The 17,490-nt window shown below is 36.9% G+C and overlaps 1 protein-coding gene across 2 annotated transcripts in view; it reads left to right on the forward strand.

Annotated features, from left to right (window-relative positions):
• Positions 1 to 17,490, forward strand: part of GRIK2 (glutamate ionotropic receptor kainate type subunit 2) — a 515,180-nt gene that overhangs the window by 247,773 nt on the left and 249,917 nt on the right. For both annotated transcript variants that reach the window (XM_032215939.1, XM_032215938.1), the window contains exon 6: positions 1,168 to 1,341. In XM_032215939.1, the coding sequence (XP_032071830.1) occupies positions 1,168 to 1,341 (174 nt within the window). The remainder of the gene's footprint in view (positions 1 to 1,167; positions 1,342 to 17,490) is intronic.

Below are 17,490 nucleotides of genomic sequence, written 5' to 3' on the forward strand. Positions count from 1 at the left end.
CCTAGATCTCCCCTGGATGGGAAACATAGTGCATGAAATTGAACATTATCAATTGGTCAAGAAATGGAAATATTGAAAAATCAGAATCCTTTCCCACTTGGTATCCTAGTCTGCCTTGGAGATTTGAGAGACAAATTTAGGAAAAGATGAAATTAGAGAAAACTGTAGTAGTTCATCTTAAAATTTATTCTGGAAAAGATTATCTTGGTCTTCTTTTCTTCATTGTATTGGTTCTATTCAACCATGCCAAAATGTTTCTACAGGATTGTTTGCTTTCACGTTTTGGGGTCAATAGTGCAGGAACATGAGAGTGGCTTCTATGGGTTACACTGCCATAATTGCATTTAGAACTTGTGCTAATATTTCAAGCATGATCAACATAGCATAGCTTTGAATATGACTTCTAGTAGATGTGTTCATATTTACTCCTATTTTCCATATTATGCATAGCAAGCTATTTAAACTTTCTGTTATTTCTCTTAAGCCGATTGTTAAGGGTAGCAGGAGAGAAATATTATAAATGCAGACAAGCCTGAAGTTAGTAAAGTGACAAAATATGTAGATGCTCCATTATAAAATCCACCTTTTGATACTCATATCATAAGATTTCACACAAGTTTATAAGAGATGGAATTTATATCATGTCGCAAATTTCATCACGTATTTGGCTTGTGTAAGTAAATAAGTAACACGCGCGTTTACAAGTTTGAGTTTGTTTGGTTTAGGAACTTCCTTTTGTTTCCTAATATACACATTGCAACCAAAACATTGTAAAAAGATTTATTAAAGCAGAATTATTACACAACCTTTGGGTAATGAAGACTTATGGACTGTTTGCAAACAGCAAAGGTTGTGGCTCAGTGACTTTCCTTGACAATCTATAAATGCTCATGTCAATAGCTATGGAGTTTTGTTATGACTTAGTGCACACTTGGAAACACCTTACAAGCATCACACATCTGTGATTTTCATTGGGCATTATTATCAAATAATTTAATTCACAGCTGTATTGGTATCACATATGGTTGTCAAATGCTTCAGAAAGTACACAAATGGTTAGATGTATTGTTTTGTTATCATTTTTATGCATGACAGGAGAACATTGTTTGGAAATGGAAAGATTATGTATGGATGAAAGTACCTAAAATATTTTCTCCTTTTCTTTAGGATCTCTTTGCTCTTGATGTGGAGCCTTATCGGTATAGTGGAGTAAACATGACTGGTTTCAGGATTTTAAATACAGAAAATACCCAGGTGGTGTCCATAATTGAAAAGTGGTCCATGGAAAGGTTGCAAGCTCCTCCAAAACCCGATTCAGGTTTGCTGGATGGATTTATGACGGTATGAACACCAATGAACCTGCACTTGTCAAATATTTGATATGATTTCATATTTTCCTGTTGTGTATCTTGGCTTGCCTAACTCTTCACTAAGATAGAGGTTCTCCTTTATGTCTCAGTTCTGGATCTGAAAAGTAAAGTATAACTGTCCACATTAATATTCCAAGAAATGACTTGAACAGGTTGTTATGTACCTGACCTAATCATATACCCCAGCCATACATTATGAAAATTTGGAGCTCCCATGCTAACACTAATGCTTAAATGAACCATCTTAAAAGGATCTCTATATTCATGCTTCTGGTTTGAAGTTGTGTTGATAAATTACTGGCCTTCCCCTTTCTAGTGTTATGCAGTCATGATGGAATGGCAAATGATCAACATTCTTGCTGTGAATCATGTATTGTTATGTATGAGACAAATACCTATAAAGGTTTTCTAAATCAATCAATCAATCAATCAATCAATCAAACCAATTGATGTATTCCCAAACACACAGAAACAGTACAGTGCACGTAATAGCTCTATAGGACAGCTAAAAAGAAAACTGTGCTGCCAAATACATCACTTATACAGCAATTCCTGAGTTAATGTGAAGCTAAATGCTAAAATTAGATAGTGAGCATGCTCTGGCAACTCATCTATCTATCTGTCTGTCTGTCTGTCTATCTATCTATCTATCTATCTATCTATCTATCTATCTATCTATCTATCTATCATTTATCATCTATCATCTATCATCTATCATCTATCATCTATCTATCTATCTATCTATCTATCTATTATCCATCTATCTATTATCCATCCATCCATCCATCCATCCATCCATCCATCTATTATCTACATGAGTGCACTGATGGCATTTCATCCATTGTGAATCAGGGATCAGATGTGGCTCAGTGCAAACAAAGAATCAGAGACCAGATCTCTCTTGATAAATGGAAAGACTTATTCAGCTGAAGAAAGATGAGTCCTCTCATAAAAGAACCATGAATGTAGTTTGAAGCAAGTCTATATAGATTTCTTATTTTTACTTAGTTACATAAGAGGAAGTCAGCATGCAGTAGATAAGGTATAGAAATTATAAAAATACTCATGCATACCTTCTGTGGTTTCGATCATACTGTATGTTTAACCCACAAGCGTGTATTGTCATTTAAATTACAATACAATACAATAGCAGAGTTGGAAGGGACCTTGGAGGTCTTCTAGTCCAACCCCCTCCTAGGCAGAAAACCCTTCAGACAAATGGCTATCCAACATCTTCTTAAAGACTTCTAATGTTGGGGCATTCACAACTTCTAGAGGCAAGCTGTTCCACTGATTAATTGTTCTAATTGTCAGGAAATTTCTCCTCAGTTCTAAATTGCTTCTGTCATTGATTAGTTTCCACCCATTGCTTCTTGTTCTACACTCAGGTGCCTTGGAGAATAGTTTGATTCCCTCTTCTTTGTGGCAACCCCTGAGATATTGGAACACTGTTATCATGTCTCCCCTAGTCCTTCTTTTCATTAAACTAGACATATTCAGTTACTACTATTGAGCAAGGTACCACCTATACTGTACCTGTGCATTTTGTTTTTCTTGTCTAAATGTAGAACCTTACTCTTTTCACCATTGAATTTCATTTTATTAGATAGTGCCCAATGTTCAAGTTTGTTAAGATCCTTCTGTATCTTAAGCCTATCTTCTGGAGTGTTGGCTATTCCTGCCAGCTTGGTGTCATCTGCAAATTTGATGAGTTCCCCATTTATTCCCTCATACAAATCATTGATGAAGACGTTGACGTGTACTGGGCCTAAGACGGAGCCTTGGGGTACTCCACTGCATACTTCGCTCCATGTAGATGCAGTTCCATTGAGGACTACATATTGAGTGCGGTTGGTCAGCCAGTTACGAATCCATCTGTGGGTGATGCTGTCTAACCCACATTCTTCTACTTTATCTAGTATTAGGCCTTGTCAAATACCTTACTGAAGTCCAAGTAAACTATATCAACAGCATTCCTCTGGTCCACTAATTTTGTCACTTTGTCAAAGAATGTCACTTTGTCAAAGAATGCAATAAGATTAGTCTGGCATGATCTGTTTTTGACAAACTCATGTTGGCTTTTGGCTATTACTTTGTTTACTTCTAGGTGTTCGCTAATTAATTGCTTGATTATCTTTTCCAGAATCTTTCCTGGTATTGAGGTCAGGCTGATAGGTCTGTAGTTTCCTGGATCTATTTTTTTTTCCTTTTTTGAATATGGGAACCATATCAGCTCTTTTCCAGTCCTCTGGCAGTTCCCCGGTGCTCTAGGATCTCTGAAAGATATAGTTCAGTGGTTCTGAGATCTCGTCTGCCAGTTCCTTCAGAACCCTGGTGATTTGAACTTGTCTAGGGTAGACAGGTGCTCATTTATCATTTTCTTCCCTATTTCAACTTGTGTTCCTAATCTGATTTTTGTAGTGCCTATGGAACTTTCCACAATCCTAAAGACCCACTAAGGCCTGGATTTTAATTCTGTAATTTCAACCTTTTTGGCCAATTTTCATAATTATCAGAATCCTGATCAACATTATGCTCTCTATTTGAGAATTTCAGCCTTCAACCTTTTTCATCAATTGCCATAATTATCAGAATCCTGATCAACATCATATCCTCTATTTGAGAATTTCATCCACTACAATCTTTACTATATCCTTTTATTTTTGTGCTGAGATTTTTATAATTGAACATTTGTGTTTGCAAAAAGAGCCAGGGAGGAGTTAGAATTTGCCAATGCAAAATAAAGAGTTGTTGCTACTCGACCGTTGTTTTTTTTGTAATACACTGTGCTTATATTGTTGAGACATCTCATGTTCTCTTTTTTCATAATGGTACAAGACAATAGGAATCTCATTGAACTTCCCTGTGTCTGGAAAAGAAAGACCCATTATTGGTAGTGGTAATACAGTCATTTGTCACTATATAAGTTCGCAGAGCTTATGCATTTCTCTCCTGGCTTTATGTCAGCGCTTTGGTTGAAAATAAAGAAAAAAGGAATTGGATTCATTTATGGAGTCTCATGGCTCAGTTAACCCCTTTAATTGGTTCCTGGGAGCTATCATTGGAGCCTGTCTATTCAGCCACAAAATAATGAATGTTTTGCGTTTTGTACTCAAGTAGGGTGCCAGTGGTGAAAGGCAAAACTTTTCAAGGAAGCCTTATTATGTCTTTCTCTTAGTTATAGAGAGCATATTTCTGCAGTGGAAAGAATATTACAATTGTTGGAGGCTTGTTTCATGTTTTGCATTCCTTCATATGCACAGCTGTAGGTTGCTCTTGTATGAGAAACGCTTCCTCAGTTGTATTTTGCATGTAAGAACAAAATTGGTCTTCGTATTGGTGGGACAGAATCCATGTATGATGTTTCAAGAGAGGAAATGGTCCATAAATATTTAATCTGTAATTAAATAAATAAAATCTGATAGTGATGGAAGGGAATGTATAGGATGGAAAAATGATCATGGATTATATGCCATTAGTTATATGGTCTATACCATGGTTCCCAACCTTTTTTTGGTCATGCCCCACCTAAGCATCTCTAAAACCCTGATTCCCCCCCCCCTCCGTGACATACAATTCTTACTAATCAGAAAGTGAACTCCTACACATGGATAGGAAGCCTAAGAGACCATTAACTTGGTTTAAACAAATTTAAAAAAATTGTCCCCAATAAAAATCAAATATCCCCCCCGTGAGGCATGGACCGCACGTTGGGAACCACTGGTTTATACCCATCATTGAAGATTAAAATTATAAAGAGGGATAGAGATTTTTTTTTACTTAGTTGGAAGCTCCTGACTTTTTCTTTTCTCTCTAGAGGAAGGAGTTAGATGAATATTAACTCAATGTTTAAATGTCCTCTAAGACCAAAATTAAGCTTGTTTAATTGCCATCTTAAGTACTTTGAATGAATGAATAAATGAATAAATGAATGATTTAAGCATGCCATTCTGATTCTTGGTGTGATCCAAAGATGCTTAGGAGACATACAACATAACAATTTGATGTTCACATGTGGTCTTTGGGTCAAAGATTACCCTTCCCAGTATAAAATGTGGTGAATGTGAGTCTTAGTAGACGGGATGAATCTTTCATTTATTAAATTTATATAGACAATCATCTCATGTACATGACTCAGGGCAGCTAAGAAAAATGAAATAAAAACAGTGAACAAAATTGTAAATAACAGAAATGACTACAATATCACTAACGATCATTGCAGACAACACAGTCAGTTAATGGCTCACACACAACACCAGGACCCCAGACTTGATAGAAAAGCTAGATCCTTAAGACTCCATATCTGAAGCTTTACCACTTGAACCAATCTATAAATATAAAGCATGCTGTCAGCTCCAGCTAACCCAGAGGCCTGGAGCTGCCATTCAGGGGAAAAGACTAGGCCAGCTGCCAAGACTCACCGTCCCACCTCCACAAGCTGAAGAAACTCCTGCTAACAATCCATGATTAATTGCTGGGTGGTTTTCGCTCTGGGTCACAAGGTGATGGGGTGTGCTCACGCACAGGGTGCGGTTTATTTTAATTACCAACGTAGGTATAAAAGGTGATGGGAAGCACAGGGGGCAGCTCTGATAATTTATTCATTGCCTTAGTGCTTTGTTGGTCAGTTTGCGCCATAGGAAGAATACAAACTGCATTTACAAACTGTTTCTGTGTTTGGCTGGTTTCATTAACCCTTCGGAACCTGACACATGCTTTCAAAACAGAGGGGATGATTTTATAAAGGAGGACAATTTCATGTCATAAAGAGCTTAGTGATACCTTAATTGTTTTGGATGGAGTGTCTCAGTGAGGAGAAGTAAAAGTTTATGAGACAAAAGAATGTCTCATAAATGTTAGCAGGGTTTATACTAAACATGGATCTCAGTCTTTCTGAATGGGGCAAGGTGGAAGCATGAAACATCAAATTCCTTGAGAAAATTACTTTAATGTATTTCTTAGTAGACTAAGCATTGCAGCTACAGAGATCTGTTCTTTCTGGGAATGAAGGAAAAGAAGAGAATACCAAAGAATTCTTCTTTTGTTTAAATGTGAAAACATAAATATCTTGAATTTGGTTGCTTTTCTGTTAGGAGGATCTTTCTATTTAATTTTGGTACAATGACATTTTAAAACCTTTTTATGAGGTATACTAGCTACACAAATTGATTTTGCACTGGAAAGGAAAGCTTTCTAATGAACTGGTTCACATTTGGGCCATGTGTATGGAACACTGTAGTTAGAGAATTGGTCAATAAAAATATGTCACAAATATTGTTACTAACACTTTATGTTTAATGTTAGAAAGAACAAAAACTTTTTGACCTTTCAGTTCATGTACTTTTGAATGAAAAAAAAATGTACTGACTTCTTAATTCATTCCTGACTTTATTCAGGTGTAGAAAACCTGTTCGCCATATAATTGTTAATAGGTATAAAAAAAATAGTTGCTTCTTATATATTTCTAGGGACACAGTGGCTCAGTGGCTAAGACGCTGAGCTTGTCGATCAGAAAGGTCAGCAGTTTGGTGGTTTGAATCCCTAGTGCCACGTAACGGAGCTCCCATTACTTGTCCCAGCTTCTGCCAACCTAGCAGTTCAGAATCATGTAAAAATGCAAGTAGAAAAATAGGGACCATCTTTGATGAGAAGGTAACAGCATTCTGTGCACCTTTGGTGTTTAGTTATGTGGCCACATGACTACAGAGACGTCTTTGGACACTGCTGGCTCTTTGGCTTTGAAATGGAGATGAGCACTGCCCCCTAGAGTCGAGAACGACTAGCACATGTGTGCGAGGGGAACCTTACCTTTACTATATATTTCTATAAGCAGCCTAACATTTAACCATTTTCCATTAGAAAAAAAGTACTCCTGTCTAGAGTGAATTCTTTGCATGGTTGCATATAAGTAAAAAAAAAAGCCACCACTGCTACACTTGTGAGAGAGCCTGTTAAAATTCTGCTCTTGAGTATTGAAGGCTTGATGGAATTTATGTAATTTCTTAAATACTCTTCATGACTTTGTTCCACAAACTATTGTAGTAACATACAAATTGTTCTCCAGTCTACCTCAGAGCATGCCTTAGAGATTAATTAGCCAATGTTAATATGGTACTTAGAAAATATGAAGTACTGCATCATTATTAACATAGAAATCGAAGATATTGCCATGTTGCTTAGCTATATTTAAGTTACATTCTATAACCAGAAAAGATTTATAGGTTAAAAAGGGAGTTATTTACTCAGTAGAAGGGATTTTTGCAAAACGTTCAATGAAGAACTTTCTGTGAAATTAAAAATAGCTTTCAGATAGTAAATTTGAAGAAAGAATATTCATTATTTGTAAGATCCAAAATCTAGTTTCACGTATAAAATAATATTTTATTTCTCAACCATTGGTCAGCTCTAAGGAATGTTGATCTTTCTGTCTTTGTGGCTCCGTATTCCTGGTGCTCTATTTATGAAACTGACTAAGATGACCATGTCTGGTATCTTCTACACAAACACGGCTTGTAGACAGTAAATGCCAAATCTAGCTAGACTCTTAAAACAAGTAAAGCAATTTTTCATTCTTATCTAAAGTGGCTAGGACAGCATTCTCCCAATCATTTTCCTCTGTCCATTGCACACCTCCTTCTACTCTCAGACTCTGGCAGTCATGTTCTCTGCCGCTTCTCCTCCATGTCCCCATCATTTTCTGCTTTTTCATTCTCCCTCTTTCTGGTGCTCAAGCATAATACTTATCATCATAACTACCCACCTCTTCTGTAGCCTTCCAGTTCAGGATGAAGTTCTCCTTCTTGTTCTTGCATTTTAAGTCATGCCTTTCCTATTGTAGGATTCAGCTTTTCTTCTCCCTGTTTGCTCCTGATCAGGGACACAAAACTAATCTCCTTTCATTGTCCCAGCTCAAGATTCTTCAGCTTCAGCTACCTGTCCAGCACAGGTACCAAGCTTCTTACAACCTTTGTTGCTGTCATTACAATTTCTAAAGAGGAGGTTTCAGGAGAAATATATTTAAGTTGATACTATGAATGTGCATTTATGAATGCTTATCTAGGTGCTGTTTGTGTGCATGCATATGAATGTTTATATATGTATAGTGTGTGTGTGTGTGTGTCTGTGTCTGTGTGTGTGTGTCTGTGTGTGTGTGTATGCATGCATGCATGCATGTATGTATGTGTTAGAAATTGATTGGGAAATTCAGATTCAAGTTCCTATTTCCTGTGATTCCTTCACGTTCCTATGCTTTGGGCCTAACCTACCCCACAGTATTGTAGTGGGGTTAAAATAAAGGCAACTCCATATCAGCTACCTTGACATTTTAGAGAAAATATGTGCATGTAAATACATAAATAAAAATAAATAAATAAATAAATTGTTCCAGAACACATGAAATAAAACACTAGCTATCTTTAAAAAAAAGTCAAATCCCAGTTTAGTCCTGCTCTTAGCTATTGGTATTTTATATCCCATTTCTTATCGAAATAACTTCTCATTTGGTTAAAGTAAAATGGATTTGGTTGTATGACTGCTGAACCCTTTGTGATTGTCCACAATAATTTGCCTCTTAAATACATTTCAGATACATCTTCAGTTGGCTGAAAACTTTAAATTTCAGATTCTTGAATCTGTATAAAAGATAAGTACAACAACAATGCTTTATTATAATCTTAGGCCAGATAACACCACATAGAATATACATGTTTGAGAAGACTAAAAAGTAGTCATAAAATACAATAAAATGTTAACAATATAATTAATATGGTAATGATAACATAAATACCAGTGGCAATTGCCAAGAGTAGCACTAATTTTAAGTTATTATTGGGAAACAAACATAATAGCGGCATAAAGTTAGGAAACTGAAACATCAAAAATCCTAGTCAGATAGCAGTAAAGATAAGCACTGTATTTTCTATTCACTGTATTCAGAACAATGCTTGCAAATATGAATTATTATTACTAGCTGCATCTACTTAATTGAAACATGTGAATCAAGAAAGTTCTTTAAAATGGGATAGATGAATGTTTTCCAAGACTCCCTGTTAACAGAGCAAGGAAGGAGCATGTGACTTATGAGTAACATCAGCTCTTCTCATCTGACTAAACCTTGCACTCCACAGAACAATATAATTGTGAAGTGGTATGCTTCACACATAATTGAGAGGGGGAAAATGCTGTGGTGCAACATTAAAACTTCATAAATGCTAAAGAAAACCAAAAGGGTCACAATTGTATCTTTAGATTATTTGCTCAGTAGGTTTCAGAAAGCATTCTTTATTTACACAAGGACATTTAGGAACTCTTAATGTATTTTGTAAGTGGAATTATTCATTGCCCTATCAAAGGTCAGCCTTTTACTGTCTATCACTAAATGGTATCTATTGCAAGTACACTGTCACTCCAAACATTGTTTATGTAAAAGAAATTCAGAACAATGCTTGCAAATATAAATTATTATTACTATCTGCATCTACTTAATTGGAACATGTGAATCAAGAAAGTTGTTTCAATTTCCTATCTCCTAGGAAACTGATTTATTTTAATGATACCAGTCACTGATTATTTGAAAAAAAAACAAACATTAGCATAAAAACCTGTTTAATGGGTGGGCATATAGCTAGTGCCAATTAGTTAAATGCCACATACCCAGATGTTTGTTGGCATAAAGTTGTGACTTCTGGACACATGGAAAGAAACCAACTCAAACGTACATTATATTATTTTTTAATGAACAGTTATCTGCCACCCTCAAGAAAAAAAAGCTTTTAATGGGAGAGCCAATTTTAATTAAAGATGGACAATAATGTGCTTCAAAAATGTCATGCAATGTATTTAACACCTTCAGAAATAAAAGCTGTAAGCATCATTGTATTTAGAGTGATTCCATTACCTCTTATTTGTTATTTTTGCCTTAAAATCTGATTGTGTGGTGTAAAACTGAAGCCACAGCTGAAGTTTTGAATAAGTTACTTTGTTCTCTCTCCCTCCATCTCTTTGCCTCTCCCTCTTTCTCTCCATGTGATCAATAGAAATAGGTGTTCTAATGTTGAGAGACTCTCAAGCTTGTTTGAATTTGAATTTGAATTTACTTTATTTGTATGCCTCCCTTTTCCATGAAAGGGACTCAGGGCGGCTCACAATTCAAGGGAGGGGAAAAAACAAAGTTACAAAATATAAAGACCATACACAGTTAAAAAAACACAACAATCATACCATTCGAAGTGGGGCTGCAAGTCTTTAGCCCCAGGCCTGTTGGAACAGCCAGGTTTTAAGGGCTATGCGGAAGGCCTGGAGGGTGGTGAGGGTACGAATCTCCATGGGGAGTTTGTTCCACAGGGTCGGAGCAGCCACAGAGAAGGCCCTCCTCCGGGTAGTCGCCAGTCGACACTGGGTGGCTGATGGAATTCGGAGGAGGCCTAGTCTGTGGGATCTTATTGGTCTAGTGGAGGTAATTGGCAGTAGGCGGTTTCTCAAGTACCCAGATCCAATACCATGAAGGGCTTTGTAGGTGACAACTAGCACCTTGAAGCGAATCCGGAGATCAACAGGCAGCCAGTGCAGCTCGCGGAGGATAGGTGTTACGTGGGTGAATCGAGGCGCACCCACGATCGCTCACGTGGCTACATTCTGGACAAGCTGAAGTCGCCAAATACTCTTCAAGGGCAGCCCCATGTAGAGCACGTTGCAGTACTCCAGCCTAGAGGTCACAAGGGCACGAGTGACTGTTGTGAGAGCCTCCCGGTTCAGGTAGGGACGCAACTGGTGCACCAGGCGAACCTGGGCAAATGCCCCCCTGGTCATAGCTGACAAATGGTGTTCAAAAGTCAGCTGTGGATCCAGGAGGACTCCCAAGTTGCGGACCCTATCTGAGGGGCGTACTATTTGACCCCCCAGCCTGAGAGATAGAACACTTGGCCAATTAGTAGGAGGGAAGCAACATTGTTCCAATCTGATATGTCTATGCTGGCTCTCAACATTCTCTCCTTTATGTTTGGAGATAGATCCAGTGGTGGAATTCAAATTAGTTTACTATCGGTTCTGTGGGTGGGGATTTGTGGGCAGGGATTTGTGGACATGGCAGGGGAAGGATACTGCAAACTCCCCATTCCCTCCCCACTCCACTAACCTGCTTTCCAGCTCCATCCTCCTGTTCAAGGCAAGAAAAGAAGATAGCTGGGAGGCTGGGATGCAGCGGGGGCGGGGCCAGCCTATTTGCCAGTTCTCCGAACTACTCAAAATGTCCGCTATTGGTACTCCAGAAACTGTCAGAACTGGCTGAATACCACTTTGGATAGATCCATAAATTATCTATTCACAAAAATGACTTTCTGCCTGCATATCTCCTTGTCAGAATCTTATGTGTTCTGTTCAGAATCACCCAGTGAATAAAGCTTTTCAATGACCAAGCCAACAATATTAATAATGGTATGTTAGAAAGAAACCACACAGGAAATAGCTTGGTATTTAGCATAATGATTATACAATGAACTATCATATGTAGGTAGTTTTGGGATACATCTGTTAAAGTCTGAGTCTTAGCTTCACCTATCCAGGTTTTTGGACATTCTTTCGTTTATTAGATTTTCCTCGTTTTCCATTCTAAGACTGCACCTTTAAAATGCTTACTAATAAACTATAATTAATCTACAAATCGCAGTCTATATATTGTACTGAATTATTTTTAGGATAGGGATTTTTGGTTTTTGGAAAGTTACATATATTTTAGATTTCTTCTCTCTTCCCCATCACTATCATTTAGCATATACATGATATCCCCCCCCCCCAGAGGCTTGTTATGTATAGACATTTATTCCCAGCAATATACTGTATTTCTTAGTACTTACAAAAAAATAACCTATTTTGCTAAACAATCAAAGGTACCCATCAAAACCATAAATTCTGCTCATTCTAAATTTGTTGAGTAATTACTCTCATAGTATTTAAGGCAGTCAAAAAAGCTTAATAGCATTTGAATCTATGCTCAAAGCTATTCCAAATTGTGTTCATCAAGAAAGATGTTCCACATTTTGGAACAAATGGTATTGCAAAATCAAACACTGTATATTAGAAAATAAAATAAAAGGAATATTCTATTGATCTTCTATTCTAACATTTTTCAGCCTGCAAAATACCTTGTGTTATCCATGATATTCAGCTACCAAACTAAATGTTACAATAGGGCATTAAAAAGAGGGGAAATCTGATTTCAGTATAAAATGAAACTAGGTAACTATATCTGATAATAGGTAAAAGCAATTAGCAAGAAAAGCTAAATTAATGAGTCTTCAGAGCCTGGGGGTCATCTTAATTACATATACTTAGCTGTGACTTGCAGTAAACTGTACTTTGAAAGATTAATATGAGAGCAATTGGCTCAATTAAGTTGTCTGAGGCCTAAATTTACATTCCCCCCGCCCCCCTGTATATATGCAGTGAGACCTCGGGTCCTGAACAGCTCAGATGATTAACAATTTGGGTGCTGACCAAAAAAATCTGCTAAATGTTTCACTCATGTTACGAACACATCCTTGGGTGCCAAATAAACACGGCAGCGGTGATTTCTTCCGCCGCGTCATTTTTTTCTGTGCATGCATGCAGAGTTTGTCTTGCTTCTGGTCAAGACCAATTCAGGTGCTGACCGTAATCCATTCCAGGACTTTGGATGGCATTGTACCCAGTAGCTTATACTGTTTACCTATCGGTGTTGGGATAAGAATATAGGTTTTATTTATTACCTTAATTTCACCCTTTCTTAAAAAACAAGGGTAAAATCAATTGCATGTCATTTTTAAAAGTATCTGTTACAAATTTTTTATTAATAGGGGAACTGGAAAATTAGTCACCGTTTTTCAGCTTCACCAGCCTGTTCTTAGTCTATTTGCAGTCAATGATAGAGGGTAGAAACAATGGAATCTGTGGTGACTTGAGGATTGTTTTTAATGTTTAAAATATTTGTAGTCAGAACCTGCAAAACCATGAAACACTACATTTTGCTCTGAAGTATTCTGAACTTGGAACAAAAGAAATCAGATTTCTGGACAAAACTAGGGACATGAGCTACTCTGCTACATCTTGAGACATTTGAAATGATCAAACTTCCAGCTTTTCAAGCCTGTCTTGTTTTTTTATACTGCCACTAGCTACTGTGAAAGCAAAGTAAACAGCTGTGTTGCATTCATATTTGATTCCTAGATAAATTAGTGATCTGAGAGTCTAATTATACAAGTATTAGTCATTTTGAAAAATAAAACTACCCTATTTCCTCTTATGTTAGAGAGACAGGATTTAAATTGTTGTTACATGTTCACAAAGACAATGAGAACATAAGTTAAATGTAATTTAACACTGTTGACAAAATACATGCTTAATTTCATTTAATTGAGAGGCATGACACATGCATACATTTCCTTAAAACGTGCTCAGTAACTATAGATGTATTCAGTGTCTTGTAAATTGCATCCCTTTGTTGCATTGTTTGGCAATGCGGTTTTTTCAGTCACCATTTTTGTGAAATCAGTGTCTCCTATTAAATGCTTGATTATTATTTTTTTAGTTGCTTATGGTTGAATGTCAGGCATCTATATTGATTTACATGTGAGATCAAGAAAAAAAAAGTTGTTCGATAAAGCAGCAGGAAGTAAAGCAGTACCAGGAGAGAAGTTTATTTCTCAGAATTACAGCTATCTGGTTTATTAGACTTTTGCTTGTACTTAATTGCTCCACTGGGAATATTACTCAGTAACAGCTACACAGCCAGTTCTGTCCTTAGCTTTAGCAAAGGAACCTTTTAGGTAAGTTATCTACTAGTGGGAAAGCATTACACCTATACGGTTCCTGCTGCTTCTGTTGGGCTACCTCCTGCTAGAATGCATAACATTGTTCAGGACTGCTTGACAGTCAGATTATTGTAACATTTATCTTTCCCCAGTGGAGCCACAAAAAACAAAATCAGAATGCCTCATTTGTTGCTTTCTAATGTCATACACATTATTTTGGGAGAAAAACATATTATTTCTAGTACATTTGAAAATGGAAATACTGGATCAACTGTGACATAGTAAAATTTGCAATGAATCCATGCCATAAATTCGTAAGAATTAATATGGCATAAATGTCATTTTGTGCATAATACTTGTATCTGCTTTGAGTTGAAAGCCAGATGTTTGTAATTTAATGAGGTGGCAGAGGTGACAGCTTGGAAAGTTACCTAGGAAATGTTTGAGTCTCTGGATCTTAAGGAAATATATAGCATACTTAGTGATGTTCACTCTGCCACATGGATTATGTAGGACTCTACCCTATCGAGTAAAGTGGCCAGAGAGAAGACTTGCAAGACTTGATTGATGTCAGCTTTGCAAAATACTCTAGACAAGAAGCTGAACTAACTCTAATTTATTGTAAGGTGATATTAACAGAACCTTTGAAAGTCTGAAAGGACATTTATCCCCCATTGCCTTTACAGCCACAAAATTGAGTGACTCCTTCAGAGATGTTTGTAATGCTCAAACTCCTGCTGCAGGCTCAACTGCTGTTGTTCTGATCATGGCTTTGTCTGCAGCCATTCCTTCTGTCTCAAATTCAAATTCATTCCCACATACTGTTACACCTGAAACTGACTTTACAGATAGATTCTGTCTGTGCAGTACAAGATTCCCAAAAATATTGTTCTGGGTTTCACCCTATCAAGAGCATGTGGCTAGGTGTTCTGAGAGTTCTACTCTTCTAGGATAGTCCAAGGAGAGGGTAGATCCCACTCTCATCTCTTCTAGCAGTCTATCACAATCTGGCTTTTGGGACTCAATTAGTGTGACAATGATGAGTGCCAGAATGAATGTTAATTTGTTACTATTATTTCTATTTGGTTTTATTGTGCATGCAGACACATACAATATACAGGCATGATTTTTTGTTGTTAGTTGCAAAGTCGTGTCTGACCCATCACGACCCCGTGGACAAGGTTATTCCAGGCCTTCCTCTCCTCTACCATCCTCTGGAGTCCATTTAAGCTCACACTGACTGCTTCTGTGACTCCATCCAACTACCTCATTCTCTGTTGTCCCTTTCTGCTTTTGGCCTCAATCTTTCCCAGTATTAGGCTCTTCTCCAGTGAGTTGGGGATAATTTAAATACTATTAAAAACAGGAAATACAAGTGTTTTTCACCCCCTCCCTTTTCTATTGTGCAGTCAGCTTTGATTACAAATGAAGTATACAATGTAGTGGAGTTTGAAGCGTAAATAACCTTCACTAAATTCACTGGTTTGCCATTCATACTTGTATGTGCAAATTGCAGGTTAAATTTGTTATAATACATATGTGCAACTAGATGATACGACTCTCATCTAATTTATGTTTATCAGCTGAAATACTTGGGATATTCAAGTTTAAATGTCAAAGACAAATTCTTAGCATGTACTTACTGTTGCCAATCAGCCACAGCACACCGTGAAAGATAATCTTATATTAGAAATTGTATACTTAAAAGAGAGGGGTAAAAACCACTGAGATTTTCATGCAAAGCATTTATTAAAAGATCTTGGATGCCATATCTCTGTCGAGGCAAGAAGTTAATGATTCATTTGAACAGCTGATTTGCATCTGGGAGATAACAAAAAACTTCAGCCAGGTTGGTTAATATGGATTTTTTTTAATGCAGAACTTGAATTAAAAAGACTTAATATTTCTGAGTAAAGGGGACAAATATGAACAGAGTTGTAATCTTGATTAATGGTTGTTTGATTATTAGGAAGTGTGTAAAAAAATTCCATTTAAAAGGGTTGCATTTGAAGTTAAATTTGATAATATGGAATTTTTATTTATAGTCTCAGACTTATAATAATTCCATGTGAAAACAATCAGACACTTGAAATACGCAAGTAATTAATATGACTGTATGAAAAAGTCTTTGAAGTGTTTGAAGACCATATGCTTATTCCCAGCTAAAATAGATTTTTTGTGTGTGTGCATACATATACACACATATATACACATATATTTTTCAATAATTTTGTGAAGTTGTGATTTTCTTGGGAGGATGAGGAAGACTTTTAATAATCAAAAATATAACTACAAAGAGCCTTTTAAAAAAAAAACTTATATAAACTATCAGAACTACAGTCAAATGACTCCTCTAACCAGTGGTGGGTTTCAAAATCTTTTACTACTGGTTCTGTGGGGCTGGCCTGGTGGGCATGGGATGGCTTGGTTGGCATTGCTTGGTGGCGTGGGAGGAGAAGAATACTGTAAAATCTCCTTTCCCTTCCCTACTCCAGGGGAAGGATACTATAAAGTCTCCATTCCCTCCCAACTCCAGGGGAAGGTTACTGCATAATACCCATTTCCTCTCCATCAGCTGGGACTCGGGAGGCAGAGAATAGATGTATCACTGCCATTCAGAGGTGGTTTTTACCGGTTTTCTGAACTACTCAAAATTTCCACTACCAGTTCTCCAGAACTGGTCAGAACCTGCTGAATACCACCTCTGCCTCTAGCCATTTAGCAATTGTAATCCTAAATTTGTGCTTCCACATGTCTTGGGTGAGTAATGTTACAATTCACCATTCTATAACTTATGGTAGTTGACTACCTACTAAAGTTTTTGTGCTTTGGGAACAATATAGAATCATACAATATCAATGACCTGTTTTATTCTTTCTTGACTTGTCAAGAATGTTCTCTGCTTTGTTACAGAACAAAGGAAATTTAATATTTCAGGAAACAAATTATAAAAGTAGAAAGATTGATGTTATCTGGTAAATGGAATGGTCACCATTGGAGAATGAAATTCTTCATGTTTTTGCTGTCTACTAAAGCAGCCTTCTCTCTCTCTCTCTCTCTCTCTCTCTCTCTCTCTCTCTCTCTCTCTCTCTCTCTCTCTCTCTCTCTCTCTCTCTCACACACACACACACACACACACACACACACACACACACACAATACTCACTACCAAAAAACCTGATTTTATTTGTGTTTCTTCATGAATTCATATTTGCTTATTTTTATTGTGGACAAAACTGGTTTCTGAAAGTCATAAATTATCACATGGACATTATCTTTGCCAAAGAATTCATGATAGGGGAAGTTATAATTCTGCTCAGTTTGATGGAAGAGGCATA

Source organism: Thamnophis elegans, chromosome 4 (assembly GCF_009769535.1).
Source record: "Thamnophis elegans isolate rThaEle1 chromosome 4, rThaEle1.pri, whole genome shotgun sequence".
Taxonomy (NCBI): domain Eukaryota; kingdom Metazoa; phylum Chordata; class Lepidosauria; order Squamata; family Colubridae; genus Thamnophis; species Thamnophis elegans.